The sequence below is a fragment of the Entelurus aequoreus genome, linkage group LG10, assembly GCF_033978785.1.
Source record: "Entelurus aequoreus isolate RoL-2023_Sb linkage group LG10, RoL_Eaeq_v1.1, whole genome shotgun sequence".
Lineage (NCBI taxonomy): Eukaryota > Metazoa > Chordata > Actinopteri > Syngnathiformes > Syngnathidae > Entelurus > Entelurus aequoreus.
In genome coordinates this window covers 1,099,035-1,122,254 of record NC_084740.1, presented here as the reverse complement: position 1 = coordinate 1,122,254, position 23,220 = coordinate 1,099,035, and the positions used below count along the sequence as shown (strand labels likewise).

At 37.4% G+C, this 23,220-nt stretch overlaps 1 protein-coding gene across 1 annotated transcript in view; it reads right to left on the bottom strand.

Moving 5' to 3' along the window:
* Positions 1-1,359: 1,359 nt before the first annotated feature.
* LOC133658144 (intraflagellar transport protein 80 homolog) overlaps positions 1,360-23,220 on the bottom strand; it is a 97,592-nt gene continuing 75,731 nt past the window's right edge. The window contains exons 13-18 of the mRNA XM_062059805.1: positions 21,105-21,276; positions 16,926-17,015; positions 16,686-16,858; positions 14,252-14,375; positions 12,940-13,089; positions 1,360-2,296 (exon numbers count right to left, since the gene is read on the bottom strand). Of these exons, the coding sequence (XP_061915789.1) occupies positions 12,979-13,089; positions 14,252-14,375; positions 16,686-16,858; positions 16,926-17,015; positions 21,105-21,276 (670 nt within the window). The 3' untranslated portion in view covers positions 1,360-2,296; positions 12,940-12,978. The remainder of the gene's footprint in view (positions 2,297-12,939; positions 13,090-14,251; positions 14,376-16,685; positions 16,859-16,925; positions 17,016-21,104; positions 21,277-23,220) is intronic.

The window sequence follows — 23,220 nt, the reverse complement described above, 5'->3', positions numbered from 1 at the left end:
GGGAGTCCAAAACTAACAGAACATTACAACAACATGATCCGGACCACGGATCATGACTTATTGGGGTGTTACCATTTAGTGGTCAATTGTACGGAATATGTACTGTACTGTGCAATCTACTAATAAAAGTTTCAATCAATCAATGAAGCAAAAAATAGCTTAAAATAAGTATATTCTCACTAATAACAAGAGCACTTTTCTTGGTAGATATGTTGAAAAATGTTCTTAAATGAAGTAAATGCTAGTGCCATTATCTTGACATAATGATATGCACTCGGCATCATGATTTGTTTTTTCATGCTTGAAATAAGAAATGATGACTTTAAAAAAGTAGTTTTCTACTTGTGAGTGTTGATGACACAACAGTTGATATTCTAGTTTCAAGCATGTTTTACTCAATATAGGTCATAAAATCTCAGCAACAAGCTGTAATATCTTACTGACATCATTTAGGAGCAAAACACGTAAAACAAGTAAAACACTCTAACATCAAATCTGCTTAGTGAGAAGAATGATCTTATCAGACAGAAAATAAGCAAATATCACCCTTATTTGACATATTTCATCTTACTTACATTTCAGTTTTTGCAGTGTGCAAAGTTGTGTCATCAACACTCACAAGTATAAAACTACTTTTTCAAAGTCATCATTTCTTATTTCAAGCATGAAATAAAAAATCATGACTTTGACACAATTGTGTCTCATATTTAAAACAGATGACAGCCAAATGGACTTTGCTGTTTTATTTTCAATGAAACAATAGAAAATAGGTACTCATATAGTAGTACAGTTGGCACAGTACAGTAAACTGACAGTTAATATTTAAACATTTAACATTTCAAACAATTTTGAACAGAAATAGTTCATGCACATTCAGGTAAATTCTTCAAAATTACAATAAAAAAAAATTGTCCTGGGACGGGCTGTAAATATATATATATATATATATATATATATATATATATATATATATATATATATATATATATATATATATATATATATATATATATATATTCCTTGCACACTAATTGACTGAAAGAGCACGCACTTGGTGCGATGATGTCATGTTATCGATGGAAAAATGCATTTTTAGACCATATAATTTGCCTGAGCGGCTAGGAGACCCCGAGAGTAACAAGCGCTTGCCTTGTTGCCTTTCCATTAAGAACAATAAATTAGCTTTTAGTATAAGTTTGCTGGTTTCAAGAAATGTAATGCCGAGTGCATATCATTATGTCAAGATAATGGCACTAGCATTTACTTCATTTAAGAATATTTTTCAACATATTGAGCAAAAAGGTCTCATATTTGTTTTTTCTACCAAGAAAAGTGCACTTGTTATTAGTGAGAATATACTTATTTTAAGTTGTTTTGGGTTCATTGAGGTTAGCTAATTTTACTTGTTTTGGAAAGTCTTGACAAGCCAAATTTTCTTGTTCTATTGGCAGATAATTTTGCTTAGTTCAAATAAAATACCCCTCATTTTTGTATTTTTTTCTCACTTGTTTTTGAACACTGACTTTTTGCAGTGCAGGCTCCTGCTAATCACTGACATTTTAGCAACATGTAATATAAAACCGAGGCATTGTCGCAGTGTTATGATTGTCCTCAATCATTTCAATGAAAGTATTTTCCTCTCAAAAAGTCTACACACAAAACCTGCAAGTACGACATTATTTGTCGTCTCTTTATTATTCCCACAATGCTGACAATTGAGCTGAGGTTCATCACGTTTCCACTCATCCTTAAGAGGGTCGTATCGCTTAATTGGAACGCACCTGTGGTCAATTCTGTGGATGTGAAATGGTTTGGCAAGGCACACACCTGTCTGTGAAAGTCCCATCGGAGCAGAGTGGCCGCCATCATCTGTACATGCACAACGTTCGGAACCACCAGGAATCCTCCAAGAACTTCCAGCTGTCTGAACTGAAGGGGGTTGTGAAAAGAAGAAAGGAGAACCTTCCAGAAAGACAAGTCTGAAGCAATCCACCAAGTGGCCAAAGGGAAGCCACTCCTTAGTAAAAAAGGCACAACACAGCCTGCATGGAGGCGACCAAACACCAGCAGAAGTATTCTGACTAAGCAAAGAAATGATCTGGACTAAGTCTGAATGCAAGTCTTCATGTTTAGAGGAAACCAGATCAGCACTTTGCCCAAAAGCTTGGCTACTGTGAAGCAGAGGTGGCAGCAGACTGCTGTGGGGAGGAATGTTCAGTGTCAGGATAGACGGAAAGATGAATGCAGCCATGTCAGAGACCTCCTGGATGAAAAACTGCGAGGGTTCATTGTCCAGCTGGAAGCACAGTAAACACACAAGAATGTGTCAGCCATGTAAGAATGTGTCCATTAGCCACTTATGCAGTCAAATAGTCCATTTAATTGCAATTAAACATGACATCATTTGTGTAAATAGGATCCCTGAAACTGTGAACACAATCTTGTCTTGTTCCATACAAGATGTTTGGAGATGTACCCTTATTTGTGACATTTACCAACCTGATTGATTGAGAAGTTTATTGACATCTTAAATGTGACATGTAATGCTTTAAAAAGGCAAATGGATGGCACAAAAAGCCAAAAGGCTTGTTTCCGTTAAATATTCATCACATTTGATACATTCAATAACAAAAGATATATAACCTGTAACATGTATATAAAAAATTACGTTAAAAAATGTATAAATGATGTACATATACACAGTATACACGGCAGCTGATTTGAAAAACAATATACACAGAAAATGGGGGGCGGGGGGGTTTATATAATGATAAATGATAAATGGGTTATACTTGTATAGCGCTTTTCTACCTTCAAGGTACTCAAAGCGCTTTGACAGTATTTCCACATTTACCCATTCACACACACATACACTATATACAGTACATGACACTATGTACATGACACTATGTACATGACACTATGTACATGACACTATGTACATGAATACACTATGTACATGACACTATGTACATGAATACACTATGTACATGACACTATGTACATGAATACACTATGTACATGACACTATGTACATGTTGACTCCAAGAGTGTGCAAAACACAATGAGAAAATATATATACACTATAACCACATATAAATATATATACACTATAACCACATATAAATATATATACACTATAACCACATATAAATATATATACACTATAACCACATATAAATATATATACACTATAACCACAAATACACATATATACACTATAACCACATATAAATATATATACACTATAACAGATATAAATATATATACACTATAACCACATATAAATGTATATACACTATAACCACATATAAATATATATACACTATAACAGATATAAATATATATACACTATAACCACATATAAATATATATACACTATAACCACATATAAATATATATACACTATAACCACAAATACACATATATACACTATAACCACAAATACACATATATACACTATAACCACATAAATATATATACACTATAACAGATATAAATATATATACACTATAACCACATATAAATATATACACACTATAACAGATATAAATATATATACACTATAACCACATATAAATATATATACACTATAACCACATATAAATATATATACACTATAACCACATATAAATATATATACACTATAACCACAAATACACATATATACACTATAACCACAAATACACATATATACACTATAACCACATATAAATATATATACACTATAACCACATATAAATATATATACACTATAACCACATATAAATATATATACACTATAACAGATATAAATATATATACACTATAACCACATATAAATATATATACACTATAACCACATATAAATATATATACACTATAACAGATATAAATATATATACACTATAACCACATATAAATATATATACACTATAACAGATATAAATATATATACACTATAACCACATATAAATATATATACACTATAACCACATATAAATATATATACACTATAACCACATATAAATATATATACACTATAACAGATATAAATATATATACACTATAACAGATATAAATATATATACACTATAACCACATATAAATATATATACACTATAACCACATATAAATATATATACACTATAACCACATATAAATATATATACACTATAACCACATATAAATATATATACACTATAACCACATATAAATATATATACACTATAACCACATATAAATATATATACACTATAACCACATATAAATATATATACACTATAACCACATATAAATATATATATACACTATAACCACATATAAATATATATATACACTATAACCACATATAAATATATATACACTATAACCACATATAAATATATATACACTATAACCACATATAAATATATATACACTATAACAGATATAAATATATATACACTATAACCACATATAAATATATATACACTATAACCACATATAAATATATATACACTATAACAGATATAAATATATATACACTATAACCACATATAAATATATATACACTTTGTTTTTGTCTTGTCTACACTTTTTTTGAAGCCTCTTTCTTTGCGCTGTCCTCCAAATCTAAACGTCAGACGTGGAAATGATCGGGGTGATGGACGGCTGGCAGCGCTTCATAGCAGCAGTCGACCTCCAGGGACCCAACTCCCCCACCCCCCTGTTGCGAGTTGTCGTGATTAAATGTAACGTGTTTATGTGTGCATGGCATGGACGTTTTTTCCCACTCCAGACTAGGCCCCCTTAGGAGCCCAGTCTAGATTGTATTTTTTTACTCATCTTCTCCCCCGGCGTTTTACCTTTTTCCCACCTTTTACGGGGCGCCTCGTGGCGACCCACCAGCGTTCCTGTTCTGTAACCCTGTACATTGTTTGTTTCTGTAATCTTGAACGGGTTTGTGCTGAAAACATAGTTTCGTTGTACTTGTTGCAATGACAATAAAGACCTATCCTATCCTATCCTATCGCGCCTAACCCTATAAACAATGTCAAATACAAGACGAGCTTCCAAAAATGTATGAAATTTCCTTTGCACAACATATTATAAACACACCTTGTACACAACATAAACACAGTTCTATTATATACACAGTAAAGACATGTGAAATATCCTTGTACACGTGTTAGTTACACCTTTGTACCAATTATATACTATATACAAACACTTCCATTATTATTTATATCCCACATTTAGTTAATTAACATTGATCATAGTATTAACTACTGTGTTAATAGTGTCGTAGAATTTCTGACCTTTTGACCTATATTTCTTGTCTTTTAAGAATGTCCGCTCATTTTCAATGCTCTTCTATTTTGTGCCATTGAATGGAGCAGTTGTGGGACAAAGGTGAATATGGAGTTATGCCAACCTGTCTACAGAATGTTTACATTTTCCAAATATGACTAAGAGATACAAGGTTGTTTTGGAACAGACAAAACCAAAACAAAACAATCGTGACGCACTAGATAAAAAACAATGACGCACAAGAGACATATAAAAAATGGCAGAAGACCGGAACTCGACAGTGATTTTGGCTTGTGTGTGTCTTGTTTGCTCCGGAGTAACATGTGGTCTGTCTGCACGGCCAACTTAATTCAACCTGCACTTCTGATAATGGGTAAATAAATGTGTTGTACTAAACTACTTTTGTTGCCTGCTTAAGCTTCGGACAATCCACTACAATAGTGGATTGTATTTATATAGCGCTTTTCTCTAGTGACTCAAAGCGCTTTTTACATAGTGAAACCCAATATATAAGTTACATTTAAACCAGTGTGGGTGGCACTGGGAGCAGGTGGGTGAAGTGTCTCGCCCAAGGATACAACGGCAGTGACTAGGATCGAACCTGGAACCCTCAAGTTGCTGGCACGGTCACTCTACCAACCGAGATATACCGCCCCCGGGTATACCTCGTAACTACAGGGCATCACAAAAGTGAATACTCCCTTCCAATTCCAATTCATCAACACGTGTCAAGACACAATAACAATGTTACGCGTCAAATCCGATCTAACTACCATAACAAAATGAAAAATCGTCATACATTACAATCATGCTTTATGATGTAATCTGTGATCTTTCTACCTAAATATATGTTTTCTGGCAGATTGAAATGAAGTGTAGATTACTTTATAACCTGTTCTGATTGATAGTCTGCAATTACAGAATGTTCAGCAGGCTGAATATTACATTTTAAAAATAAATAGAGTAGGTAAAACATTGACGTGCAGAGGTATGAATACCATTAACAACATGTCTGAAGCATTTATTTAGGTAGCGATATCACAAACTAAATCACCAAACATCTTTGAGACTCAAACCATGATCGTAACAATCCACATGTTGTGGTAATGATGTGCGAAACTGGTATCCAAACATGGTGTAGCTCCTCTCTCCTGAATGCAAGTGCTTCTATAGCAGGAATACAAATTCTGTATTCCTACGAAATACAAAATCTGGCAAGACACTAAGTAATTTTTTTATGGTCATTAAAAGCATGTTTAAGTCCATTAAAAAAAATAAAAAAAATAAAAAAGAGCATAATGTTTAAAAAAACATTTAATGAAACAAAAGTAATTGTCCAGTTATTGTAATTAAAACTTGAAAATGATCTGTCTAGGTTGCACTTATTAATGATGAACGATGACATTTATCTGCCATTAATTTTGAGTTAACTATCTGAGATGAACTGGGAGTTAAATATGAACAAACTGCAAATAATCGCGATTCAACATTTTAATCGTTTGACATATTTATAAGCAGTATATATTTACTATCTATTACTGTATCAATACCTTTGATTATATCTACCTAGGCCACCTTGGGTCAGATTTATTGATGACTGCATATTTAATGAATACTTGGACTGGACTTTCACTATTATGTTAGATCCACTATGGACTGGACTCTCACTATTAAGTTAGATCCACTATGGACTGGACTCTTACACTATTATGTTAGATCCACTATGGACTGGACTCTCACTATTATGTTAGATCCACTATGGACTGGACTCTCACACTATTATGTTAGATCCACTATGGACTGGACTCTCACTATTATGTTAGATCCACTATGGACTGGACTCTCACACTATTATGTTAGATCCACTATGGACTGGACTCTCACACTATTATGTTAGATCCACTATGGACTGGACTCTCACACTATTATGTTAGATCCACTATGGACTGGACTCTCACACTATTATGTTAGATCCACTATGGACTGGACTCTCACAATATTATGTTAGATCCACTATGGACTAGACTCTCACACTATTATGTTAGATCCACTATGGACTGGACTCTCACACTATTATGTTATATCCACTATGGACTGGACTCTCACACTATTATGTTAGATCCACTATGGACTGGACTCTCACTATTATGTTAGATCCACTATGGACTGGACTCTCACACTATTATGTTAGATCCACTATGGACTGGACTCTCACACTATTATGTTAGATCCACTATGGACTGGACTCTCACTATTATGTTAGATCCACTATGGACTGGACTCTCACTATTATGTTAGATCCACTATGGACTGGACTCTCACACTATTATGTTAGATCCACTATGGACTGGACTCTCACTATTATGTTAGATCCACTATGGACTGGACTCTCACACTATTATGTTAGATCCACTATGGACTGGACTCTAACACTATTATGTTAGATCCACTATGGACTGGACTCTCACACTATTATGTTAGATCCACTATGAACTGGACTCTCCCACTATTATGTTAGATCCACTATGGACTGGACTCTCACACTATTATGTTAGATCCACTATGGACTGGACTCTCACACTATTATGTTAGATCCACTATGGACTGGACTCTAACACTATTATGTTAGATCCACTATGGACTGGACTCTAACACTATTATGTTAGATCCACTATGAACTGGACTCTCCCACTATTATGTTAGATCCACTATGGACTGGACTCTCACACTATTATGTTAGATCCACTATGGACTGGACTCTCACACTATTATGTTAGATCCACTATGGACTGGACTCTCACACTATTATGTTAGATTCACTATGGACTGGACTCTCACTATTATGTTAGATCCACTATGGACTGGACTCTCACTATTATGTTAGATCCACTATGGACTGGACTCTCACACTATTATGTTAGATCCACTATGGACTGGACTCTCACACTATTATGTTAGATCCACTATGGACTGGACTCTCACACTATTATGTTAGATTCACTATGGACTGGACTCTCACTATTATGTTAGATCCACTATGGACTGGACTCTCACTATTATGTTAGATCCACTATGGACTGGACTCTCACACTATTATGTTAGATCCACTATGGACTGGACTCTCACACTATTATGTTAGATCCACTATGGACTGGACTCTCACTATTATGTTAGATCCACTATGGACTGGACTCTCACTATTATGTTAGATCCACTATGGACTGGACTCTCACACTATTATGTTAGATCCACTATGGACTGGACTCTCACACTGTTATGTTAGATCCACTATGGACTGGACTCTCACTATTATGTTAGATCCACTATGGACTGGACTCTCACACTATTATGTTAGATCCACTATGGACTGGACTCTAACACTATTATGTTAGATCCACTATGGACTGGACTCTCACACTATTATGTTAGATTCACTATGGACTGGACTCTCACTATTATGTTAGATCCACTATGGACTGGACTCTCACTATTATGTTAGATCCACTATGGACTGGACTCTCACACTATTATGTTAGATCCACTATGGACTGGACTCTCACACTATTATGTTAGATCCACTATGGACTGGACTCTCACACTATTATGTTAGATCCACTATGGACTGGACTCTCACACTATTATGTTAGATCCACTATGGACTGGACTCTCACACTATTATGTTAGATCCACTATGGACTGGACTCTCACTATTATGTTAGATCCACTATGGACTGGACTCTCACACTATTATGTTAGATCCACTATGGACTGGACTCTCACACTATTATGTTAGATCCACTATGGACTGGACTCTCACACTATTATGTTAGATCCACTATGGACTGGACTCTCACTATTATGTTAGATCCACTATGGACTGGACTCTCACACTATTATGTTAGATCCACTATGGACTGGACTCTCACACTATTATGTTAGATCCACTATGGACTGGACTCTCACACTATTATGTTAGATCCACTATGGACTGGACTCTCACAATATTATGTTAGATCCACTATGGACTAGACTCTCACACTATTATGTTAGATCCACTATGGACTGGACTCTCACACTATTATGTTAGATCCACTATGGACTGGACTCTCACACTATTATGTTAGATCCACTATGGACTGGACTCTCACTATTATGTTAGATCCACTATGGACTGGACTCTCACACTATTATGTTAGATCCACTATGGACTGGACTCTAACACTATTATGTTAGATCCACTATGGACTGGACTCTCACACTATTATGTTAGATCCACTATGGACTGGACTCTCACTATTATGTTAGATCCACTATGGACTGGACTCTCACTATTATGTTAGATCCACTATGGACTGGACTCTCACACTATTATGTTAGATCCACTATGGACTGGACTCTCACTATTATGTTAGATCCACTATGGACTGGACTCTCACACTATTATGTTAGATCCACTATGGACTGGACTCTAACACTATTATGTTAGATCCACTATGGACTGGACTCTCACACTATTATGTTAGATCCACTATGAACTGGACTCTCCCACTATTATGTTAGATCCACTATGGACTGGACTCTCACACTATTATGTTAGATCCACTATGGACTGGACTCTCACACTATTATGTTAGATCCACTATGGACTGGACTCTAACACTATTATGTTAGATCCACTATGGACTGGACTCTAACACTATTATGTTAGATCCACTATGAACTGGACTCTCCCACTATTATGTTAGATCCACTATGGACTGGACTCTCACACTATTATGTTAGATCCACTATGGACTGGACTCTCACACTATTATGTTAGATCCACTATGGACTGGACTCTCACACTATTATGTTAGATTCACTATGGACTGGACTCTCACTATTATGTTAGATCCACTATGGACTGGACTCTCACTATTATGTTAGATCCACTATGGACTGGACTCTCACTATTATGTTAGATCCACTATGGACTGGACTCTCACACTATTATGTTAGATCCACTATGGACTGGACTCTCACACTGTTATGTTAGATCCACTATGGACTGGACTCTCACTATTATGTTAGATCCACTATGGACTGGACTCTCACACTATTATGTTAGATCCACTATGGACTGGACTCTAACACTATTATGTTAGATCCACTATGGACTGGACTCTCACACTATTATGTTAGATTCACTATGGACTGGACTCTCACTATTATGTTAGATCCACTATGGACTGGACTCTCACTATTATGTTAGATCCACTATGGACTGGACTCTCACACTATTATGTTAGATCCACTATGGACTGGACTCTCACACTATTATGTTAGATCCACTATGGACTGGACTCTCACACTATTATGTTAGATCCACTATGGACTGGACTCTCACACTATTATGTTAGATCCACTATGGACTGGACTCTCACACTATTATGTTAGATCCACTATGGACTGGACTCTCACTATTATGTTAGATCCACTATGGACTGGACTCTCACACTATTATGTTAGATCCACTATGGACTGGACTCTCACACTATTATGTTAGATCCACTATGGACTGGACTCTCACACTGTTATGTTAGATCCACTATGGACTGGACTCTCACTATTATGTTAGATCCACTATGGACTGGACTCTCACACTATTATGTTAGATCCACTATGGACTGGACTCTAACACTATTATGTTAGATCCACTATGGACTGGACTCTCACACTATTATGTTAGATTCACTATGGACTGGACTCTCACTATTATGTTAGATCCACTATGGACTGGACTCTCACTATTATGTTAGATCCACTATGGACTGGACTCTCACACTATTATGTTAGATCCACTATGGACTGGACTCTCACACTATTATGTTAGATCCACTATGGACTGGACTCTCACACTATTATGTTAGATCCACTATGGACTGGACTCTCACACTATTATGTTAGATCCACTATGGACTGGACTCTCACACTATTATGTTAGATCCACTATGGACTGGACTCTCACTATTATGTTAGATCCACTATGGACTGGACTCTCACACTATTATGTTAGATCCACTATGGACTGGACTCTAACACTAGTATGTTAGATCCACTATGGACTGGACTCTCACTATTATGTTAGATCCACTATGGACTGGACTCTCACACTATTATGTTAGATCCACTATGGACTGGACTCTAACACTATTATGTTAGATCCACTATGGACTGGACTCTCACACTATTATGTTAGATCCACTATGGACTGGACTCTAACACTATTATGTTAGATCCACTATGGACTGGACTCTCACACTATTATGTTAGATCCACTATGGACTGGACTCTCACTATTATGTTAGATCCACTATGGACTGGACTCTCACACTATTATGTTAGATCCACTATGGACTGGACTCTCACACTATTATGTTAGATCCACTATGGACTGGACTCTCACACTATTATGTTAGATCCACTATGGACTGGACTCTCACTATTATGTTAGATCCACTATGGACTGGACTCTCACACTATTATGTTAGATCCACTATGGACTGGACTCTAACACTAGTATGTTAGATCCACTATGGACTGGACTCTCACTATTATGTTAGATCCACTATGGACTGGACTCTCACACTATTATGTTAGATCCACTATGGACTGGACTCTCACACTATTATGTTAGATCCACTATGGACTGGACTCTCACACTATTATGTTAGATCCACTATGGACTGGACTCTCACACTATTATGTTAGATCCACTATGGACTGGACTCTCACACTATTATGTTAGATCCACTATGGACTGGACTCTCACACTATTATGTTAGATCCACTATGGACTGGACTCTCACACTATTATGTTAGATCCACTATGGACTGGACTCTCACACTATTATGTTAGATCCACTATGGACTGGACTCTCACTATTATGTTAGATCCACTATGGACTGGACTCTCACACTATTATGTTAGATCCACTATGGACTGGACTCTAACACTAGTATGTTAGATCCACTATGGACTGGACTCTCACTATTATGTTAGATCCACTATGGACTGGACTCTCACACTATTATGTTAGATCCACTATGGACTGGACTCTAACACTATTATGTTAGATCCACTATGGACTGGACTCTCACACTATTATGTTAGATCCACTATGGACTGGACTCTAACACTATTATGTTAGATCCACTATGGACTGGACTCTCACACTATTATGTTAGATCCACTATGGACTGGACTCTCACTATTATGTTAGATCCACTATGGACTGGACTCTCACACTATTATGTTAGATCCACTATGGACTGGACTCTCACACTATTATGTTAGATCCACTATGGACTGGACTCTCACACTATTATGTTAGATCCACTATGGACTGGACTCTCACACTATTATGTTAGATCCACTATGGACTGGACTCTCACACTATTGTCCCCACATCTTTGGTCCCCTCCAAGGTTTGTCATTGTCATCCCATTGGGTTGAGTTTTTCCTTGCCCTGATGTGGGATCTGAGCCGAGGATGTTGTTGTGGCTTGTGCAGCCCTTTGAGACACTTGTGATTTAGGGCTATATAAGTAAACATTGATTGATTGAATCCTTAAAGACATCTAATGTGCCTCCTAAGCTTGGGGTCTTGGTGACTGACCACAGACTCACCTCAACAACCACACCAGACCCGTACAGGTCCTCTGGTCATTAGCGCCGCTGGGCCACACCAGTCTTGACGGCCGCGTTCGCAGCCTTTTCTCTCTCTTTGGCCAACTCCATCTCTATCTTGGCTTGGATTTTATCCCAGTCCACTTCAACCTGAGAGGAAGAATACAAAGAGATCTACATTTCCTGTGCATGGAAGTGATGAAAGCTCAAGTGTTTGTGTCACACTGGATGTGTAAACAGTGGGTGAAAAGCTTGTAAACCACAGGAAACTCTTAGAAAAACTCTACTAGTTCAACTGTTGAGTAATTGCTGCACCAATCAATGCATGCAAGGAGCTCACCCCTTTAGTGTACTGCAGGAACCTCTTATTGCTCACCCCTTTAGTGTACTGCAGGAACCTCTTATTGCTCACCCCTTTAGTGTACTGCAGGAACCTCTTATTGCTCACCCCTTTAGTGTACTGCAGGAACCTCTTATTGCTCACCCCTTTAGTGTACTGCAGGAACCTCTTATTGCTCACCCCTTTAGTGTACTGCAGGAACCTCTTATTGCTCACCCCTTTAGTGTACTGCAGGAACCTCTTATTGCTCACCCCTTTAGTGTACTGCAGGAACCTCTTATTGCTCACCCCTTTAGTGTACTGCAGGAACCTCTTATTGCTCACCCCTTTAGTGTACTGCAGGAACCTCTTATTGCTCACCCCTTTAGTGTACTGCAGGAACCTCTTGTTGCTCACCCCTTTAGTGTACTGCAGGAACCTCTTATTGCTCACCCCTTTAGTGTACTGCAGGAACCTCTTATTGCTCACCCCTTTAGTGTACTGCAGGAACCTCTTATTGCTCACCCCTTTAGTGTACTGCAGGAACCTCTTGTTGCTCACCCCTTTAGTGTACTGCAGGAACCTCTTATTGCTCACCCCTTTAGTGTACTGCAGGAACCTCTTATTGCTCACCCCTTTAGTGTACTGCAGGAACCTCTTGTTGCTCACCCCTTTAGTGTACTGCAGGAACCTCTTATTGCTCACCCCTTTAGTGTACTGCAGGAACCTCTTATTGCTCACCCCTTTAGTGTACTGCAGGAACCTCTTATTGCTCACCCCTTTAGTGTACTGCAGGAACCTCTTATTGCTCACCCCTTTAGTGTACTGCAGGAACCTCTTGTTGCTCACCCCTTTAGTGTACTGCAGGAACCTCTTATTGCTCACCCCTTTAGTGTACTGCAGGAACCTCTTATTGCTCACCCCTTTAGTGTACTGCAGGAACCTCTTATTGCTCACCCCTTTAGTGTACTGCAGGAACCTCTTATTGCTCACCCCTTTAGTGTACTGCAGGAACCTCTTGTTGCTCTCCTTCCTGCCAAACGTCTGCAGGAACTTCTCCCTGTAGGCCAGCACCGTGTCCACATGTGTCTTGTGTTTGACTGCCAGCTCTAATGCCCTGGCAAGTGTACAAACATACAGTACAAAATGTACATCATGTACAAACAAACAGAACAAAATGTACATATTGTACAAACATACAGTACAAAATGTACAAACATACAGTACAAAATGTACATAATGTACATACATACAGTACAAAATATACATAATGTACAAATGTACAGTACAAAATGTACATAATGCACAATATACAGTACAAAATGTACATAATGTACAAAAATACAGTACAAAATGTACAAAATGTACAAACAGAACAAAATGTACATAATGTACAAACATACAGTACAAAATGTACATCATGTACAAACAAACAGAACAAAATGTACATATTGTACAAACATACAGTACAAAATGTACAAACATACAGTACAAAATGTACATAATGTACATACATACAGTACAAAATATACATAATGTACAAATGTACAGTACAAAATGTACATAATGCACAATATACAGTACAAAATGTACATAATGTACAAACATACAGTACAAAATGTACATCATGTACAAACAAACAGAACAAAATGTACATATTGTACAAACATACAGTACAAAATGTACAAACATACAGTACAAAATGTACATAATGTACATACATACAGTACAAAATATACATAATGTACAAATGTACAGTACAAAATGTACATAATGCACAATATACAGTACAAAATGTACATAATGTACAAAAATACAGTACAAAATGTACAAAATGTACAAACAGAACAAAATGTACATAATGTACAAACATACAGTACAAAATGTACAAACATACAGTACAAAATGTACATAATGTACATACATACAGTACAAAATATACATAATGTACAAATGTACAGTACAAAATGTACATAATGCACAATATACAGTACAAAATGTACATAATGTACAAACATACAGTACAAAATGTACATAATTTACATACATACAGTACAAAATATACATAATGTACAAATGTACAGTACAAAATGTACATAATGCACAATATACAGTACAAAATGTACATAATGTACAAAAATACAGTACAAAATGTACATAATATATACAAAAATACAGTACAAAATGTACATTATATACAAACATACAGTACAAAATGTACATAATGTACAAACATACAGTACAAAATGTACATCATGTACAAACATACAGTACAAAATGTACATAATGCACAAACATACAGTACAAAATGTACATAATGTACAAACATACAGTACAAAATGTACAAACAAACAGAACAAAATGTACATAATGTACAAACATACAGTACAAAATGTACATAATGTACATACATACAGTACAAAATATACATAATGTACAAATGTACAGTACAAAATGTACATAATGCACAATATACAGTACAAAATGTACATAATATATACAAAAATACAGTACAAAATGTACATAATATACAAACATACAGTACAAAATGTACATAATGTACAAACATACAGTACAAAATGTACATAATATACAAACATACAGTACAAAATGTACATAATGCACAAACATACACTACAAAATGTACATAATGTACAAACATACAGTATAAAATGTACATAATGTACAAAAATACAGTACAAAATGTACAAACATACAGTACAATAATGTACAAAAATACAGTACAAAATGTACATAATGTACAAACATACAGTATAAAATGTACATACTGCACAACATACAGTACAAAATGTACATAATATACAAACATACAGTACAAAATGTACATAATGTACAAACATACAGTATAAAATGTACATAATGTACAAACACACAGTACAAAATGTACATCATATACAAACATACAGTACAAAATGTACATAATGTACAAACATACAGTACAAAATGTACATAATGTACAAACATACAGTACAAAATGTACATAATGCACAACATACAGTACAAAATTTACATATTGTACAAACATACAGTACAAAATGTACATAATGTACAAACATACAGTACAAAATGTACATAATGCACAACATACAGTACAAAATGTACAAACACACAGTACATGATGTACATGATGTACAAACACACAGTACATGATGTACATGATGTACAAACATACAGTACAAAATGTACATAATGTACAAACATACAGTACAAAATGTACATAATGCACAACACACAGTACAAAATGTACATGATGTACAAACATACAGTACAGAATGTACATAATGTACAAACATACAGTACATGATGTACATAATGTACAAACACACAGTACAAAATGTACATAATGTACAAACACACAGTACATAATGTAGAAGGTGTCAGTGCAGGAAGTGTCAGAGTGTCCTACCTCTGCCAGTTGAAGAGGTCAATGTTGACTTGTATGGCCTGGTACGTGAGTCCAGCTTGCAGCAGAGTGGCCTCGGCCTCCTGCACCTGCCCACTGAACAGCAGCAGGTGGGCCAAAGACGACTCCTTGGACGGCTGCTGCTTGATAAAGTTGATGTAATGCACTCGCGGCAGCTACCAGGAGGAAGAGACGAGCACATTAGCATCCTCACGCCGCTCACTTTGAGAAGCTCTCTCCGACCTCTCTAATGGCGGCGTAGGCCATCTCCGCTGTGGTCAGCTCTCTGTTGGCTATCGCCATGGCAGCCAGACATGCCCACAGAGAGTCTTTCTGCGGAAACACAGAAGTACACTTTGGAGCAGTCAATCACTGACTGTGACATCCATGCAGTTTAGCTCAGTAATTACAGTATGACAAGAAGACAATCTTTGTTATAATAATAATAATAAGTAGAGATGTCCGATATTGTCCAACTCTTAATTACCGATTCCGATATCAAGCGATACCGATATATACAGTGGTGGAAGGAACACATTATTATGCCTAATTTTGTTGTGATGCCCCGCTGGATGCATTAAACCAGTGGTCCCCAACCACCGGGACGTGGATCGATTGGTACCGGGCCACACAAGAAATTAAAAAAAATTAATAAATTAAAATAAAAAATATTTTTTATTTTTTTATTTTATTAAATCAACATAAAAAACACAAGATACACTTACAATTAGTGCACCTACCCAAAAAACCTCCCTCCCCCATTTACACTCATTCACACAAAAGGGTTGTTTCTTTCTGTTATTAATATTCTGCTTCCTACATTATATATCAATATATATCAATACAGTCTGCAAGGGATACAGTCCGTAAGCACACATGATTGTATTTTTTTATGCTAAAAATATATATATATATAAAGCAGCTTCCATGAAATGCTCAGTCATTCACCAACAAGGACGGGGCGAGGGTCACCACGTTGTCAACAAATGCCTGAGCAAATTGTTTAAGAACAACATTTCTCAACCAGGAATTTAGGGATTTCACCATCTACGCTCCGTAATATCATCAAAAGGTTCAGAGAATCTGGAGAAATCACTGCACGTAAGCGGCAATGCACGTGACCTTCCATCCCTCAGGCGGTACCGCATCAAAAAGCCAAATCAGTGTGTAAAGGATATCACCACGTGGGCTCAGGAACACTTCAGAAAACCACTGTCAGTAACTACAGTTGGTCGCTACATCTGTAAGTGCAAGTTAAAACTCTACTATGCAAAGCCAAAGCCATTTATCAACAACACCCAGATAGCTTCGCTGGGCCCAAGCTCATCTAAGATGGACTGATGCAAAGTGGAAAAGTGTTCTGTGGTCTGACGAGTCCACATTTCATATTGTTTTTGGAAACTTTGGACGTTGTGTCCTCTGGAACAAAGAGGAAAAGAACCATCCGGATTGTTCTAGGCGCACAGTTGAAAAGGCAGCATGTGTGATGGTATGGGGGTGTATTAGTGCCCAAGGCATGGGTAACTTACACCATTAATGCTGAAAGGTACATACAGGTTTTGGAGCAACATATGTTGCCATCCAAGCAACGTTACCATGGACGCCCCTGCTTATTTCAGCAAGACAATGCCAAGCCACGTGTTACAACAGCGTGGCTTCGTAGTAAAAGAGTGCGGGTACTAGACTGGCCTGCCTGTAGTCCAGACATTGAAAATGTGTGGCGCATTATGAAGGCTAAAATATGAGAAGGGAGACTGTTGAACAACTTAAGCTGTACATTAAGCAAGAATGGGAAAGAATTCCACTTCCCAAACCTTTACTGAGTGTTGTTAAAAGGAAAGGCCATGTAACACAGTGGTGAACATGCCTTTTTTGCAATGTGTTGCTGCCATTAAATTCCAAGTTCATGATTATTTGCAAAAAGTCAGAACATGAAATATCTTGTCTTTGCAGTCTATTCAATTGAATATAAGTTGAAAAGGATTTGCAGATCTTTGTATTCTGTGGTGCCTTCAGGTGGTCAGGGTTTTTGGCTTTTGTAGTTAAGAGATGTGTGCACCACAGCTGGGTGTGATGGTGTTGCTCATATTCCAGAAGGCCTCCCTGCAGTGGAAACATGTCCAACAAAGAGACATTTTCTGCAACGCAACACTTTTAGACGTCAACAAACGCGTCGCCACCTTTCTCTGTCCAGCCGCCCTCATTAAAAACGGAGCTTGAACCTGCAGCTGGCCAAGTTCCCATCGTGTATCCCCCCCCCCCCCCCCCACGCTTAAAACAACAAGACTGTCATCCTCTACTTGAGGTCGCACAACTCAAACTAATCGTAGAGGAGATTGTGTATTGTTTTCCTGTGTGCACTTTCCTGCAAACACACGTCAACCTTGAAGATGAACTCTCGCCAACAAAACGTGATTCCGGGAAAACGCCGCGAAGCCACAAAACTCTTACCAGAAGTAAAGCGGGCGGGTTTCAAGGAACAGGCTTTTAAAAAAGGAAGATCTCTCGCTACCAAACATTTCTATCTCCAAGGTGGTGAGTTATTGCGTCACTGCCTTAGAAGAAAGTGTGGTGCTGTGGAGCGTCCACAGGTGCATTCAGGTTTACCACTTAGCTGTAGCAAATGGTGTCACCGGGCTAATTATAGCCTGACAGTTGTACCCATAAACATGTCTGCTACCTTCTCATTTCAAACAAGGCACTTTGGCGTACGCACACGTGACAGGGAAACACTTTACAGGAAGCACATATGGGCTTTTAAAGGGGAACTGCACTTACACTAGTATGGCGGTACTACACTAGTACCAGTACACCACCGTACAACCCTAGTGCAAAGTTTCACTGTACATGTAAAAAGTACATTTTGGCACTTTTTGGAGTGACACACCCTCGGAGACAGGCGTGGACAAACACAGCTCATTAGCATTGAAACCACAGGCCCATAGAAGCACTTTAAAGGCCTACTGAAATGAATTTTTTTTTATTTAAACGGGAATAGCAGATCCATTCTATGTGTCATACTTGATCATTTCGCGATATTGCCATATTTTTGCTGAAAGGATTTAGTAGAGAACATCGACGATAAAGTTCACAACTTTTGCTCGCTGATAAAAAAAAAAGCCTTGCCTGTAGCGGAAGTAGCGTGACGTCACAGGAGCTAGTATTCCTCACAATTCCCCGTTGTTTACAATGGAGCGAGAGAGATTCGGACTGAGAAAGTGATGATTACCCCATTAATTTGAGCGAGGATGAAAGATTCGTAGATGAGGAACGTTACAGTGAACGACTTGAGAGACAGTGATGGACGTATCTTTTTTCGCTCTGACCGTAACTTAGGTACAAGCTGGCTCATTGGATTCCACACTCTCTCCTTTTTCTATTGTGGATCACGGATTTGTATTTTAAACCACCTGGGATACTATATCCTCTTGAAAATGAGAGTCGAGAACGCGAAATGGACATTCAGTGCCTTTTATCTCCACGACAATACATCGGCGAAATGCTTTAGCTACGAGCTAACATGATAGCATCGTGCTTTAACTGCATATAGAAACAAAAGAAATAAACCCCTGACTGGAAGTATAGATAGAAAATCAACAATACTATTAAACCGTGGACATGTAAATACACGGTTAATGCTTTCCAGGCTGGCGAAGGTTAACAATGCTGTGCTAACGACGCCATTGAAGCTAACTTAGCAACCGGACTGCACAGAGCTATGCTAAAAACATTAGCTCTCCACCTACGCCAGCCAGCCCTCATTTGCTCATCAACACCCGTGCTCACCTGCGTTCCAGCGATCGGCAGAAGGACGAAAGACTTCACCCGATGCGTTTGGCGGCCCGGAGACGTAGGAAGTCAAGGTGAAGTCGGCGGCTAGCGCGGCTAGCGCTCCAACAAAGTCCTCCTGGTTGTGTTACTGTAGTCCGCTGCTAATACACCGATCCCACCTACAACTGTCTTCTTTGCAGCCTTCATTGTTCATTAAAAAAATTGCAAAAGATGTCCAGAATACTGTGGAATTATGAAATGAAAACAGAGCTTTTTGTATAGGATTCTACGGGGTACCATAACTTCCGTTACTCGGACTTCGTCACGCGCATACGTCATCATACCGCGACGTTTCAGCCGGATATTTCCCGGGAATTTTAAAATGTCACTTTATAAGTTAACCCGGCCGTATTGGCATGTGTTGCAATGTTAAGATTTCATCATTGATATATAAACTATCAGACTGCGTGGTCGCTAGTAGTGGCTTTCAGTAGGCCTTTAAATTCCAGCATGAAGGTTAGATGTTGGCCAACACACTGTTGTGGGACCTCAGACACTTGAAATTGCTGAAGAAGAATGCCATGAATGGTATATCTAAGCAAAACAAATGCAATTCTATTGGTAAATAGACTCGGCACACGGCCATCTTACCTTGGCAAAGCGACAGAGGCGCAGCGCGTCCTCCCAGCGGGCTGAGCTGCTGAACTCGTGGAGGAACACGGCGTACGGCGGCACGCTGGTGTAGAGCAAGGAACCGTCTCTTTGGCGTAACCGCACCTTGGTGTCCACGTAGCTCAGGATGTGTGGCGTGTGGCTGAACTCACTTGGGAGGGAAGGACAGCGTGTCAAAATTCAAAAGAACACACATCAAATCGTAATGACGAGAAAATTTGACAACAAAAAAAATGAAATTTCTCTCAAATTAAAACAACTTAAATATATACTATATATTCCGGACCATAGGGCGCACCGGATTATAAGGCGCACTGCCGATGAATGGTCTATTTTCCATCTTTTTTCATATATAAGGCGCACCCGATTATAAGGTGCATTACAGGAGTCATATTATTATGACTTTTTTCTAAATGTAAAAGACTTCCTTGTGGTCTACACCAGTGTTTTTCAACCACTGTGCCGCGGCACACTAGTGTGCCTTGAGATACAGTCTGGTGTGCCGTGGGAGATGATCTAATTTCACATATTTGGTTTAAAAATATTTTTTGCAAACCAGTAATTATAGTCTGCAAATGATGTGTTGTTGTTGAGTGTCGGTGCTGTCTAGAGCTCGGCAGAGTAACCGTGTAATACTCTTCCATATCAGTAGGTGGCAGCAGGTAGCTAATTGCTTTGTAGATGCAGGTGTCTTATGCTTAAACCAAAAATAAACAAAAAGTGAGTGCCCCTAAGAAAAGGCATTGAAGCTTAGGGAAGGCTATGCAGAACGAAACTAAAACTGAACTGGCTGCAAAGTAAACAAAAACAGAATGCTGGACGACAGCAAAAACTTACTGCAGAGCAAAGACGGCGTCCACAATGTACATCCGAACATGACATGACGATCAACAATGTCCCCACCAAGAAGGATAAAAACAACTGAAATATTCTTGATTGCTAAAACAAAGTAGATGCGGGAAATATTGCTCAAAGGAAGACATGAAACTGCTACAGGAAAATACCAAAACAAGAGAAAAAGTCACCAAAATAGGAGCGCAAGACAAGAAGTAAAACACTACACACAGGAAAACAGCAAAAAAAAGTCCAAATAAGTCAGGGTGTGATGTGACAGGTGGTGACAGTACACCTACTTTGAGACAAGAGCTATAGTGATGCATGCTTGGTTATGCTTTAAAGTCATATCCAACAATTGCGACGACAACTTTTTACTGTCAACTGAGTTTATGATTTCTGCTGGTGGTGTGCCTCCGGATATTTTCAACACAAAAAATGTGCCTTGGCTCAAAAAAGGTTGAAAAACACTGGACTGCACTGCAAAAAGTGAAATGTAAGTAAGATGAAATATGTCAAATAAGGGTGATATTTGCTTATTTTCTGTCTGATAAGATCATTCTTCTCACTAAGCAGATTTGATGTTAGAGTGTTTTACTTGTTTTAAGTGTTTTGGTCCTAAATGATGTCAGTAAGATATTACAGCTTGTTGCTGAGATGTTATGACCTATATTGAGTCAAACATGCTTGAAACTAGAATATCAACTGTTGTGTCATCAACACTCAGAAGTAGAAAACTACTTTTTTAAAGTCATCATTTCTTATTTCAAGCATGAAAATAAAAAAATCATGACTTTGACACAATTGTGTCTCATAATTAAAACAGATGACAGCCAAATGGACTTAGCTGTTTTATTTTCAATGAAACAATAGAAAATAGGTACTCATATAGTAGTACAGTTGGCACAGTACAGTAAACTGACAGTTCATATTTAAACATTTAACATTTGACATTTCAAACTATTTTCAACAGAAATAGTTCATGCACATTCAGATAAATTCTTCAAAATTACAATTAAAAAAAAAAATTGGCTGGGGGCCGGGCTGTAAATAAATACATACATACATACATACATACATACATACATACATACATACATACATACATACATACATACATACATACATACATACATACATACATACATACATACATACATACATACATACATACATACATACATACATATATATATATATATATATATATATATATATATATATATATATATATATACATATACATATAGATATATACATA